Here is a 13542-nt window from a genome sequence, read left to right as displayed (position 1 = left end):
GAAGAGGCTTTATGAGTCATAATGCTCACTTTTTAAAAAACTTCACTTTTATCCTAGTTTTCTCTTGCTTTCAGTGATGAATTTAAAATCAGTACTAAATACCCATTTTAAATAAGGTCCTGTGGATAAAGACTGTGGCATTTTTGTAATATTACAGTGCTGCTTTGAAGGCAACTTTAAAAAAAATTAATAACCAAATGTCCTGGCTTGATAGCTCAGTTGGTTACAGCATTGTCCGGACATGCAGTGGTTGCCTGTTCGATCCCCAGTCAGGGCACATACAGAAACAGATCGATGTTCCTGTCTCTCTCTCTCACTTCCCCTTTCTCTCTCTCTAAAATCAATAAACACATTCAAATAAATAAGTAAAAAATAAGCAACTAGTATATGCTTTAGGAAAACATGACTAAATTTTCTAAGACCTCTGTTAAATAGCTGCTATTGAGGAAAACTTCTAGCACAGTATATTCCTACTCCCCGTAACCACACTATATTTCTGTCATATTGAAGCAGAAAATGTTCATCATTTTGTCATCTCTGTCTGCAAAGCAGAGAATTACCTTCCCAGGTTCCTGAGATTTATGCTTTTAATTACCTCCTATCTGCTTCACTACCTTCCATACCTAGGAATCAATATAAATAGTCTTGTTTATGGGAAAAATGTAAAATGTCTGACAAAAGCAGGCTATCATTTTCCAGATTTTCATTTGATGCTATCGATTCCTTCTTTCTTCAGTACTTTTTCTCTTGATAGAATCAGTTGGTTTTTCAAACTTATAAAATTATTCATTTATCTAATCATTTGTACTGCTTCGTAGCAGATATAAACTTTATAAGCAGCTTTCGAGTTCCAAACCCACCATGCGATTATTATCACTATAATATTTCTGTATTTAATCATCAGATGCAGAATCCAGTTTAACTGTGGCTTTCTCCCAACCCCCTTCATCATAAACTCACTTTTCAGTGAAGACCGACTTTTGTGGCTTATTTCACTTGTGAGGAGGAGGTCACTATTAAGTATAGGTGACACCGGGCTGGTCAAGCACCAATATTCTTACAACTCGGTCTCTCACAAAAGGAGCTGCTATCTGTCATCTCAAGGGCTTTAAGAGAAATCGAGTAGATGCGTATCCATGCTAATATAATACAATTATTTATTTTTCTTTTTAAAAAATAGAGTAGATGTTTACAGGTGGCAAGTAGTGACTCTATGTGTATGTGAGGAGGCAACATTAATCTGTAGCATTAACCTGTAGAGCTATCTGTTAAATATAGTGATGTAGGGAGGGCCAGACATTGAAAATGAACATTTGAGCTTTCCCCGATATATCAGTTATCAAATGTAATAACTGAAAATTCAGGAAATATAGGATAAAGTCATTTTTTTCAAACAGTAATGTTTATTAGTTTCAAACAATATGCTCAATGCTTTTCTTTCCCACAAGGGAAGTACCTCTGAATTTAAAGCAATGAATCTAGTCATTAACCAGAAAAAGAAACCCAAGTAATAAAGACGCTACAAATGTCCAGGAAAGAGCCAGAGGAACGGAGAAGAGAAGGCAAAGTAGGGAAGATAGGAAGGAGCAGTAATGGTCTAGTAGAAGAGAATATGTTTTGACAAGGAAAGAGACATTGATAACTCATGGACAGAATTTCTAGAGTTAAAAGTAGGCACCAGGCAACCAACAGCAAAACATGGGATCCCTTGAAGATTGCCATATGGTGACAAATCAAAAGCTTGATCTTTCAGAAAATACAAGTAGGTGTCCTTGCAGCTGAGCATCTCCAGCTTTTGCCACAAGGGACATCTTCCAATGTGGTGTCTAACGGTTCCTGTTTCCCAGCATCTCGTCGTCCTAGGGAGGAAACACAGCTGCTGCAGGGACTTGCTGCCCAGGGCAGCTGGTGGAGAGGTGGAGCGAGGCACAGTGGCCAAAGGAAATGGAGGCTCTGCGAAGAGCATGGGAAAGGACATTTATGTGGGAGTCAAAGTTGTGGCTTTCTCCCTAATCCAGTGGACAGCAAACTCATTAGTCAACAGAGCCAAATATCAACAGTACAATGATTGAAATTTCTTTTGAGAGCCAAATTTTTTAAACTTAAACTATATAGGTGGGTACATTCCTTATCGAGGTAGCACCCGCACATGGTATTTTGTGGAAGAGCTACACTCAAGGGCCCAAAGAGCCGCAGTTTGCCAACCAGGGCAAATCTCATGACTGCTGAGATCTCTGTTGGATGACAGAGAGTGCCAAGGCTCTAGCAGAAACTGCACTAATGCCTTTTAAGTGGCAGATGGTGGATAGGGGAAGTTTGTTTATGCAAGACAGAGAATATGTATTATATGAACTGCTTAAAGAAATCAGAAAGTGGGCATAAGTTTAAATCTAAAAATAGAGAAATAAAGGAAGAGAGAGAGAGAGAGAGAGAGAGATCCAGGAGGACATACTTAACCTTATCTAAATGAAAACTGCTAAGATTACAAAGGTATAAATTGCAGAGACAATGGCACTACAGATATATCAATTACATACTAATGCAATCACATGGAAATTAAAGATGATTGTTGAATGATTTCACTTTCAAAATTTCAGAGGTATTTGTAGTGAAGAATAGAACATAAATTATGTCCATACAAATGGTAGGTCTTCCTGCCATTTTAACTTTTTATTTTTAATATTAAGTAAGAAGAGGGGAGGCAGTGAGACAGACTCCTGCATGCATCCTGACTGGGATCCACCTGGCAAGTCCTACTGGGCAATGCTCTGCACATCTGGGGCTACTGCCCCATTGCTCAGCAATCAAGCTATTTTAGCACCTGAGTCTAGGCCATGGAGCTATCCTCAGCACCTGTGGCCAACTTGCTTGAATCACTTGAGCCATGTCTATGGGAGGGGAAGAGAGAGAAAGAAAGAGAAAGGGAAGGGGGATAGGGAGAGGTGGAGATGCAGATGGTCACTTCTCCTGTATGCCCTGACCAGGAATCAAACCTGGGAGTTCCACACACTGGGCTGATGCTCTACCACTGGCCAATTGGCTAGAGTCCATTTTAACTTCTAAGCAAAACTTTAGTTTCCTGTCCATGTGCACTTAATCAGTCTAACATAAATTGATGAAATGGTATGAGGTCATCTCCTATGTCTAGAGACAGGAGGAAACAGAACATAGCAAAAAACAAACAAACTTCTAACTAAAATGAAGGCTGGACACACCGGATGGCCCCAGGTAAGGCACAGATGGTGGCTAACCTTGCACATCCTGGGAGGCCCCAGAGCCAGTGTACTCTGTGGACAGCCTCAGATCATGCTGGATTATAACCCTACTACCTCAACAAGCAGTTCTACCTAATGCTTAGAAATAAACCTAGAGAAGCATCCAAACTGCAGAGAAAAAGAACATGTCCCAAATGAAAGAATAGGAGAAATCTCCAGAAAAAGAATTAAATAAAATGGAAGCAAGCAAACTACCAGATATAAAGATCAAAACAATGGTTAAAAAAATACTCAAGCCCTGGCTGGTTGGCTCCATGGTAGAGCATTAGCCTGGCGTGTGGATGATCTGGGTTCAATTCCTGGTCAGGGCACACAGGAGAAGCGTCCCCCTGCTTCTCCATCCCTCCTCCTCTTGCTTCTCTCTCTCTTCCCTTCTCTCTGTCTCTTTTTTTTCTCTCTTCTCCTCCCCTGCTACAGCCATCGCTCGATTAGAGTGAGTTGGCCCTGGATGCTGAGGATATCTCCAGGGCCTCCACCTCAGGTGCTAAAAAATGGCTCTGGTTGCAAAGAAGTAAGAGCCCCAGACGGGCAGAGCATCACCCTTTGTGGGCTTGCCAGGTGGATCCTGGTCAGAGTGCATGCGGGAGTCTGTCTCTGTCTCCACTCCTCCAATTAAAAAAAAAATGCTCAAGAAACTTAGTGAGGACATAGAAATCATAAAAAAGAACCAGTCAGGAATGAAAATACACTAACTAAAATGAAGAATAATTTATAGGGAATCAACAGTAAAGTAGATGAAGCTGAGAAGCAACTCAGTGATTTGGAATATAAAGATGCAAAAAGAAAAAAAAATAACACCCAATCAGAACAGCAAAAAGGAAAAAGAATCTAAAATAATGAAGATAGTGCTAAGGAGTCTCTGGTACAACTTCATTACTAACAACATTTGCATAATGGGGGTGCAGGAAGGAGAAGAGAAAGAGATAGAACAAGATATTAAAAGCCTATTTGTAAAAAATAATGACAGGAAACTTCCTTAACCTAGTGAAGGAAACAGACATATAAGTCCAGGAAGTATAGAGAGTCCCAAACAAGATGAACCTAAAGAGGCCCACACCAAAAGACATCATACATAATTAAAATGCAAAATGTTGAAGAGAGACTCTTAAAAGCAGCAAGAGAAAAGCAGTTAATTACCTATAAGGGAGCTCCCATAGCTGTCAGCTGATGTCTCAACAGAAACTTGGCAGACCAGAGAAAGTGGCAAGAAATATTCAAAGTGATGAAAAGCAAGGACCTACAACCAAGATCACCCTATCCAGAAAAGCTATCCTTCAGAATTAAAGGACAAAGAGCTTCCCAGATAAGAAAAAGCTAAAGGAGTTCATCGTCACCAAGCAGTATTACATGAAATGTTAAAGGGTTTTCTTTAGGGAAAAAAAAAAAGAGATAAAAAATATGAACAATAAAATGGCAATAAATACATATCCAATAACAACTAAATCTAAAAAAAAACCCAAATAAATGCACAAGCAGAACAAAAACAGACTTATAGATACAGAGAATATTTTGACAGTTGCCAGATGGGAAGGTGGTTGGGGGGGATGGGTGAAAAAAGTGAAGGGATTAGAAGTACAAACTGGTTGTTACAGAACAGTCATGGGGATGTAAGGTACAACCTAAGGAATACAGTCAATAATGTAATAACTATGTATGGTGTCAGATGGGTGTGAGATTTATCAGGATGTTCACTTGGTAAGTTACATGTCTAGTCACTGGGTTGTACACCTGAAGCTAATATAATATTGTATGTCAACTGTAACTAAAAAATAAAAAATGATTTAAAAACATGAGAGCTAGAGATATTGGATAACCAAAAACCAAAACAAAGACAAAGAACAACACAACAATTTAAAAAAGCTAGGGGAAACACAAAGTAAGATAAAATAAAGAAAATGTTAAGTATAAAGTGACATAGAGTTTATAATGCTATTTAAAAGGTAATACTGTAAATTTGTTTAAGCTCATGGGGTCAGCAATTAGGGACACCACATCTCATGCTTAATCAATTGTGGTATTAATGCTGAGTTTCAGAGTTTCAGGGTCAATTCCTGAATTAGAGTATGTAGAACTGGAGTAAAAAGATCGTTATGCTTTCTCCCCAATTTGCCTATGAAGCATAAAGGACTCAGTCATGTATTAAGGGTATTTATGATGAACTGTTGTGTGATGATGATAATAATAATAATAATAATAATAATAATAAAAGATTGTCTCTATTTTTTTTAATATTTTATTTATTGATTTTTTAGAGAGAGATGAGTGAGAGAGAGAGAGAAGGGGGAGGAGCAGGAAGCTTCGACTCCCATATGTGCCTTGACCCGGCAAGCCCAAGGTTTCGAACCGGCGACCTCAGTGTTCCAGGTCGACGCTTTATCCCACTGCGCCACCACAGGTCAGGTCTGTCTCTATTTTTAAACATTTAAGAGAATCAAATTGCCCTGATTTTTGTGCAAGAATCTTTTTAAGAATCAGTTTCCTTTATTCTTCTGCTACTGTTCTTCAAATAATTGAAATTAATACCCAAATTTGAAATTATTAGTGATCTGTCAAATTACAACCTAGCCCAAAAGAGAAATGTTAGCTTCTAAAGTGTTTCAAGAGCATATGTTAGGGTTAGTTTCCAGTATTTTTTGTATGAAAACCAAAAGCCCAATAATTTTGAGTCTTACTTAAAACCAATTACAGAACAGTACAAAAGACCTATTTTCCTGGAAAGGCTTAACTCTCGAGATGTATTGCCCAGCTAAAGGGTAAAGATTTAGATGTAGGCTTATCGATATATAACCACACTCCAGCTGCAGTGCACTCAGTCATTCATTGGAGAAGAAAGGGGCATTCAGGCTTAGGATAACCTCATTCAGTGCAGTTTAAGCCATGTTAGTGGAGTGGGGGGGGGGAAGGTGTCTAAGAAGAAAGTAGGAATTCGGGTGCTGTACACATTTGTGCAAATGTCTGGGACTCAGTTGGAAAGACATATTATTCCTGGACTGCAATGTCGGCCCTCTGGCAAAGTTAATGGTGCTAATTTGTAAAAGTTCATTTGGGAAATGTTTGTGGTTAATGTTGCTTATTTGCATAACACTGTATTGTGTAAATAAAGCTGTAGCCTTTTGCTGTCCAACAGTGGGGTTCTACTGAGATGATAAAAGCTGGACAAAGGGGGCTGGACTACGGGACACTTAAACTAGGTCACATTGAATTTTAATGAATGAAGCCTGCCCGGGTACGTTTTATAAGGGTAATGGAAAACTGCAGAGAGCAGTCTGTTTACTGTGCAAATCTGCCCTCCAGATTTTTCAATAACCATATTTCCTACACTGAAGAGTGAAAGCAATTCAGTCTCAGGCTGGTTTAGAAGTGTTATTAAAGAAAATAAGGATGAGCATCTTCTAATTCTTACATTAAAATGTAAATAGGATAATTATAAAATAATAAGCTCTCTCCCAAATAAAACATGCTCACTTGTAGAGCTCAGCTACGCAGATTATAGCACCATTACTAACCACAGAGAACAAGTATATGTCACATTTGTGAACGTGCCATCCAGACCATGTGGCCTTCCCGCCTAGAGCCTAAGTAGGACCCAGAAATCTTATTTCCTTCTCCATAATCCACAGAGCCTTTGAGTGATGACAAGGAAGCTGGTGGTCACATCCTCACATGTATACATTTGTCTGTGTCTGTTAGTAAATACAGAGAAAATTCCTGACCTGGAATGAAGCCGAAGGTGGACCTACCCCCAGAGCAACTCTGGGGTATAGAAAGATTGTCACACTTCCACCTCACCCTCGGCCAACCCATCACATAAACAAAAAACAAAACCTGTAGTCATTCTCTCTTGGTCTTGACTGTCCTACCCATAAAATAAGAGTGCTTATACCCTGACCTTCTAACAGAAATGCCAGGGAAATGATTTTTAATTATAGAACTGGAAAGGTCCTTCAGAAGATCATGTAGTCCATTTTAAGTTGTATCAAAAAAGAGGAAACTGTGGCCCACGGTGGTCAAGTAATTTATCAAGTTAAGACTTAGAACCTAAATTACATTCAAGGATTCCTACTCAAGTGTTTGTACCATATGGCTGCTCCATGTATAGGGTAATAAAAATACAGAGCAGAAAACCTTGTGCAGGTTTAGGGAGGTTCCAATAAGGTTAAATCTTAGATGCTTTCATTTACACTCTTAGTAAATTTGCTGCTGGTTTCTGGAGCCTGGTACAGTGCTTGGAATAAATAAAAGCTCAATAAATATAAAAAAAATGAGTAAAGTTATTATATGAGGCAACATAATAAAACAGGAAGAGCTGTGGATTTAGAAGCAAAGGAACTGAACTTATGTCTTAGCTCCGTCGTTTGTTGACTACGAAAATCTTTGTACTTCCGAAAGATTGGAAACGACCTAAGCGTCCACCTAGAAGAGACTAGTTAAATAAACTGCCGAGCAGCCACATGTAGACTACTGTATTAGTTTTCTTTTGCTGTTGTAGCAAATTATCCCAAACTTACTGGCTTAAAACAACACACATTTAGTATCTTAATACTTTTGGAAAACTGTGTTCTCTTTTGGAGGTTCGAGGAGTAAATTAATTTACTTGATTTTCCCGTTTCTGGAGGCTGCCCACATTCTTTGGCTTTTGGCCCCTTCTTTCACCTTCAAAGTCCACAATGGCCACTAGAGTTATTTTCACATCACATTAATCTAACTTCTATTTTGCCTCATTTTTCTACTTTTAAGAACTCTTGGGCCCACAAGATAATCCAAAATAAAATATTTTATGTTTAGCTGATTGGCACACTTGATTTCCATTTATTATCTTAATTCCCTTCTGACATAATAAGGTAACATAATGAAAGGTTTCAGAGATTAGGATATCAACATCTTTGCCAATCATATCTAAAAACAACTGTGAAGAAGTGCTCCATGTATTGATAGAAGAAATTCTCCAGGATATATTATCGTGTAAAAACTGCAAGCCAAATAAAATTACAAATAGTACACTACCTTTTATGTAGAAAAGGGAGGAAATAAGAATATAGATTCACTCTTGGTTATATTTTATAAACAAAGTCAGGAAAGATAAGCAAGAAATATTACACTAGTTACAGACAGGAATAGCACAGAAGGTGGGAGCATGGGGAATGGGATGGAACAATATTTTAAAATGTATCTTTTAAAATTAATTTGCTTTTTGAACCATGTAAATATAGGTTTTATTGGTTTTTCAAGGGATTCATAATTGACTAAAGCCCCTATTATTCATTTTATATTCAAAGCCTTTTGTTTTGAAGAGCCTATCATCAACCTTGTTACTTTTTTCTTTTTAAATTAACTCTTATAATAGACATATCCTCCGTTGTCAGTTGCTTTATTTTAAGCAGTTCTCTAACATGACATTCACAGACTTCATAAAAATCTGCCTTTTCTTCCATGTTCATACAGATTCACTTTGCATTATATTATCAGATGTTTTCAACACCTAGCATTGCAGCACTGGGAATATTAGGAAATACCTGAAGCATGTTTTCAGGTGGGAGATCATTGTGTAAGGAGTCAGTTAAGTAGTGAACATTTTCATTTTATATTCATAAAAATACTTTTATCTCTATGTCACTGTAGAAATTTGGATAATAACTAGGCAAAGCTGTTAAATATACCTGGATCTATTTCAGTATTTATTATTCTGTTTTTTCTTGCAAAAGTTCTTTAATTTTTATACCTCAAATCTAAGGGTAATATTTCATTTACTTTAATATATATCGAGTAGTTTTCTATATCATTAATTAGTCTTCTATTTACAAAATATTTCATGTCTCCTATGACACTGATTTTTTCCAGTCAGGTTTACTAAGTATACTTTACATACAGTAAAAATCATTTCTAGGTATTGAGTTCCAAGAGTTTTGAAGAACAAAAAACTGTTGTGTAATCACCACAACAATGAAGAGATATATACCCAAAAAAGTTCTTTGTAGTCAATTCCCTAACCCCACCCTCAGTCCCTGTTAACTACTGATCTGATTTCTGTGTCCATAGTTTGTCTTTTGCAATTATACAGTGTTTATAGAGTATTTCTTATTTTAGTATTTTCAATAAACACGAATCCTGTAATATACTCTTTGCAAATTGGATTCTGGGATAGAGTAACTCAAGGAATACCACATACAATATGTCTCTCCAGATTCAGATTTGTACTAGTCATTAGTTTTATTTGGTAATTGGGTATTATTATAAACATTCTAATACTATTTATTTTGATTTTGTTATTTTATTCATACATTTAAAAATCTACTTTCATAAAAGATTAATTTATAATCTTTTCTTGTTATGTGATTTTTAGCAGGATAATTAGGCTGGCCAAATAAAATAATTTATAAACCTTCCTCTATATATTTCCATGTCTGGGAAAATATAAATTGTCTAGTAAATTATTTTCTCAGGTAGTCAATGTGATTTGGCATATATGAAATGTGACACTTGTTTTCAAGAGTAATAACAATGGTTTTCTTTAGCATAATATTACATTTTAATATTTTTCATACTTTCATTTCATTTTATACTTCAAAAACTACTTTCTGCTATTTAAGTATTTTTCAAAAGTAAATATAATTGGTGAGATGGAATGTAAAATGGTATAGGTAAGACTGATTATATATAGAAAGACTTGATTTTTTTTATGTTAGCCACTCTATCAGTCAAGTTTCTAATGTTGAATCCAAATCCCTTGAAAATCTGGCACACTGAAAGAAGCGGGCCACCTTGAGGAGTAGCTGCTAGACAGTATGCAAACATGAAGAGATGTGTATATTTAGAACAATCAGACTTTCAGCTTGACAGACCACAGAGAGCAATGAAAAGGTGATACTCACATCCGAATTAAAGCGAAGCTGACAGACATTACAAGAAATAACTTGTTTCTTCTTTGGGGGAATGGACACTCCAAATGTGTGGTTAATGACAGCTTTTTGCACAGGATCCATCTGAAGAGCAAATGATAAAACAGTTCATGTATAACTTCTAAGAAAGAAAACAGTGTGAGCAAGTAAAATTAGCTGTATTATTTCTTAAAATTTCAACTTTTCTTCCCAAACAAGAATAATAAAGAATCTCGTTAAATAGTAATATATTTGTTTCCAGGGATTGAAGACAAAAATGAGAGGAGAGCCCAACATCCCAAGAAATTATATATATATATATGCAGCCTTGAAAAACAATAAAAGAATCATAAAGCAAGAAAATTTAAGATTCAAAGATCAAGGTTAAAACTAAGTTGTTAATGCTTTTCCTATATGAGGTAACAATATTTATGAGAATCTAAAATGACCTTGACAATAATCACAGATAGATTTAAGTTTCTTAAATTGTGATTTATAACAAAGTCATACATTACAGGCTTATATCACAGCCCAGAAAATCTTGATTTTTACTTTAAAATAATTTATTACTCCTCATGTAGTATCGATAAAATTCATTCTACTGGAAATTCATGTCACTACTGTACACTCAAATGCCCATAACAGATTGGTTAATATGCAACTATTGTTTAAATATTGATCAAGTGGAATTTTTTTACTTATAATTTGTAACTTTCCTCTCTTTGGTTTATACAAGTAAACCATACCTATTCAAAAAAATACACAGTGATGAAAGTACTCAACCATAGAAAAGTTATGGCATGAAACCATGAAAATACTTGCGAAAAGAGAAAACACTATTTTCCGAGGCTATAAAAAGAGAGACACAGCAGTGATTCTCTTGTGTATTCCAGATAATAATCCCCAGCATTAACATTGGCCAACTAGCAGTTCGAAAACAATGTGGATGATGAACAAAGCATTACTTATAAACAGATGTAACATGAACTGACACCATCGTCTAGAAAATCTCCTGTGGTTAGAGCTTAGGACTGGATTAGTTGATGATATTTGGTAGAAAAGAGAAATGAAGACTATGCTTCGTCAGGAATATAAATCAACAAAGTAAAAAATAAACTATTAGAAAAACTTAAATACATTAGAAAGAAGGATGGATAACAAAATTATTGAATAGTAAAGTATCCTATTTTTTGCTACAAGTTTAAGAGAAATGATAGACTGTACTGCTACTATAAAAAGCAATTATGCGTTTTGGGACACTTATTTCAAAGAGGAGAGTTTTCTGGAATAATAGAACAATTCTATAACTTGATTGTAGTGGTGGGTATGCAAATTTATACATGTGTTAAAATTCATGGAACTATATACACTCCTCCCAAATAAATTTTGTGTATAGTAATATAAAAAGTAAAAGAAAAAAATGTTAAGAGTATTATGTTTACTAAGTTTAAAATAGAATTATTGGAAAATCTGGGGATTTGTTTTATTCAAGGTAATAAAGGATTATATTAAATTTTGTATAGTGAGAATTACAATTAAAAAAAAAGGCCTGCTTGGGGAAATGACATCTCAAAATGTCAGAAAATAAAACCTTATTCACTTTCTTAGTTTACTCACAAGTGCATACACTTAAGTCTCGTTCATCCATTTGTAAAACATGAAACTAGATTCCTTGATTGTTACTTGAAATGGAAAATCAGTCTGAACAGAAAAAGAAAACAGCCTACCTATATTGGCAGGATGAAAGGAACATTATTTTGCAAAGTTAAAAATTAAGAGCATTAAAAAAACTATTTTCTATTCTCAGGTTCTAAAGGATACATCTGGTGATATATAAACTACATGGGGCAAAACTATATAAATATTCTCAAACACCAGTTTTCACACACCACTCTCATTATTTTTGCCATATCCATATACTACTGTTATCATTATTCAATTAATATTTTTTTCTTTTAATCAAATTAAAATACTTTTAAAAACATAGCAATAATTATAAAATCACAGTATTAATGTATATACTTTCTTATTACTCATTTCAAAAAATATATTAAAAATTAACATTAAAACTGAAAACCTTCATCATCTAAAATAAATACATATATCCTAGATATTCCCCTACCACAATATAGAAAGACAGTTACAGCTGCAAAAACCTAGTTCTAACTTTTTAGTAAACCAAGATATTGCTTGACAGTTCCAACATGACCCTTGAATATAAACATTCCCTTTACATTTTGTAAATTATCTGTCTACATCATTTTAAAAATAACTCCTGATGCAAATATATTCTACTCCAAGTTCAAATTTGCACATCAGCCTAAAAATGTCCATTTATATTCCCAAGAAGGAAGCTCTCTGTCCTGAAAGGTGAATTGTAGCTAAGCACTCCAAAAACAAAGGCTGATGAGTTTCCAGCCATCTGCACCCCAAAAAGCAAACTAAGGAGGTTCTTTCAATAAACTCTAACCAGAATTGGTTGCTCTATTTTATACACATGATCCTACTCATACCCACATAATCAACTAAATAATACAGCTCTTTTACCCCGTCTCTCATCACTCATCATATAAAAATTTCATCCTCCATGTTTTTTTACCTGGAACAAGATTCTTTTTCTATTTTCCACTTGATACTCTATTTTATTATAGGTAGTATTTCAGAAAAAGATCCACTTGTTTTATCCTGCCTAACTCTCTTTTATCTATCTCTGGTACTTATCATAGAATTCTTTAATTATATTTCTTATTCATCATTTGGGAAATATGATTTGGTTGAAAGAAAACTTTAAGTGGTATAAAAAAGAATGTTCCATTTGCCAAGCTATGTGATACCTTGAAAGTGACACTGTCTACTCTAGGGGATGTTTTGTGTATTTTCCATCTGATGCCATAATTACAAATATCTGAGTCATTCCAACGGGATCCAGACTTGGCAAGAACCTAGAAAATGTTTTCAGATCTCTCTCTTTTTTAAAGTATAAAGTGATAAAAATCTGAATTTTTTTCTTATTCTTATAATACTCTAAAAGTTAGATGAAAATAACTATTATGTAAACTTAAATTTGTTCATCCATTAATTCAATGTCAGTTCTCTATAATCATAATGAGATATGTATAACTAAATCAATGATAATTATTTTATTAAATCACCAATTTCCAAGATAAATAAGACATTTAAGATGAATTAAATCATTAAGAGGGGCCTAAATGGTGATGAACAAAGACTTGTCTTGCAGTGGTGAACACACAATGCAGTATACAGATGATGTGTTGTGGGACTGTGCACCTGAACCCTATATAAGTTATTGACCAGTGTCACCACAAAAAACTTCAATAAAAAATTTAGTATAGTCAAAGTATATACTATAATTTTATATATGAATTATTTTA

General features: G+C 35.0%; 1 protein-coding gene across 10 annotated transcripts in view; it reads right to left on the bottom strand.

Annotated features, from left to right (window-relative positions):
• ZNF385B (zinc finger protein 385B) overlaps positions 1 to 13542 on the bottom strand; it is a 452357-nt gene that overhangs the window by 43759 nt on the left and 395056 nt on the right. For all 10 annotated transcript variants that reach the window (XM_066233194.1, XM_066233202.1, XM_066233192.1 and 7 more), the window contains one exon: positions 10145 to 10255. In XM_066233194.1, the coding sequence (XP_066089291.1) occupies positions 10145 to 10255 (111 nt within the window). The remainder of the gene's footprint in view (positions 1 to 10144; positions 10256 to 13542) is intronic.

This window comes from Saccopteryx bilineata, chromosome 5, assembly GCF_036850765.1.
Source record: "Saccopteryx bilineata isolate mSacBil1 chromosome 5, mSacBil1_pri_phased_curated, whole genome shotgun sequence".
Classification (NCBI taxonomy): Eukaryota; Metazoa; Chordata; class Mammalia; order Chiroptera; family Emballonuridae; genus Saccopteryx; species Saccopteryx bilineata.
This window is presented reverse-complemented; position numbering and strand designations above follow the sequence as displayed.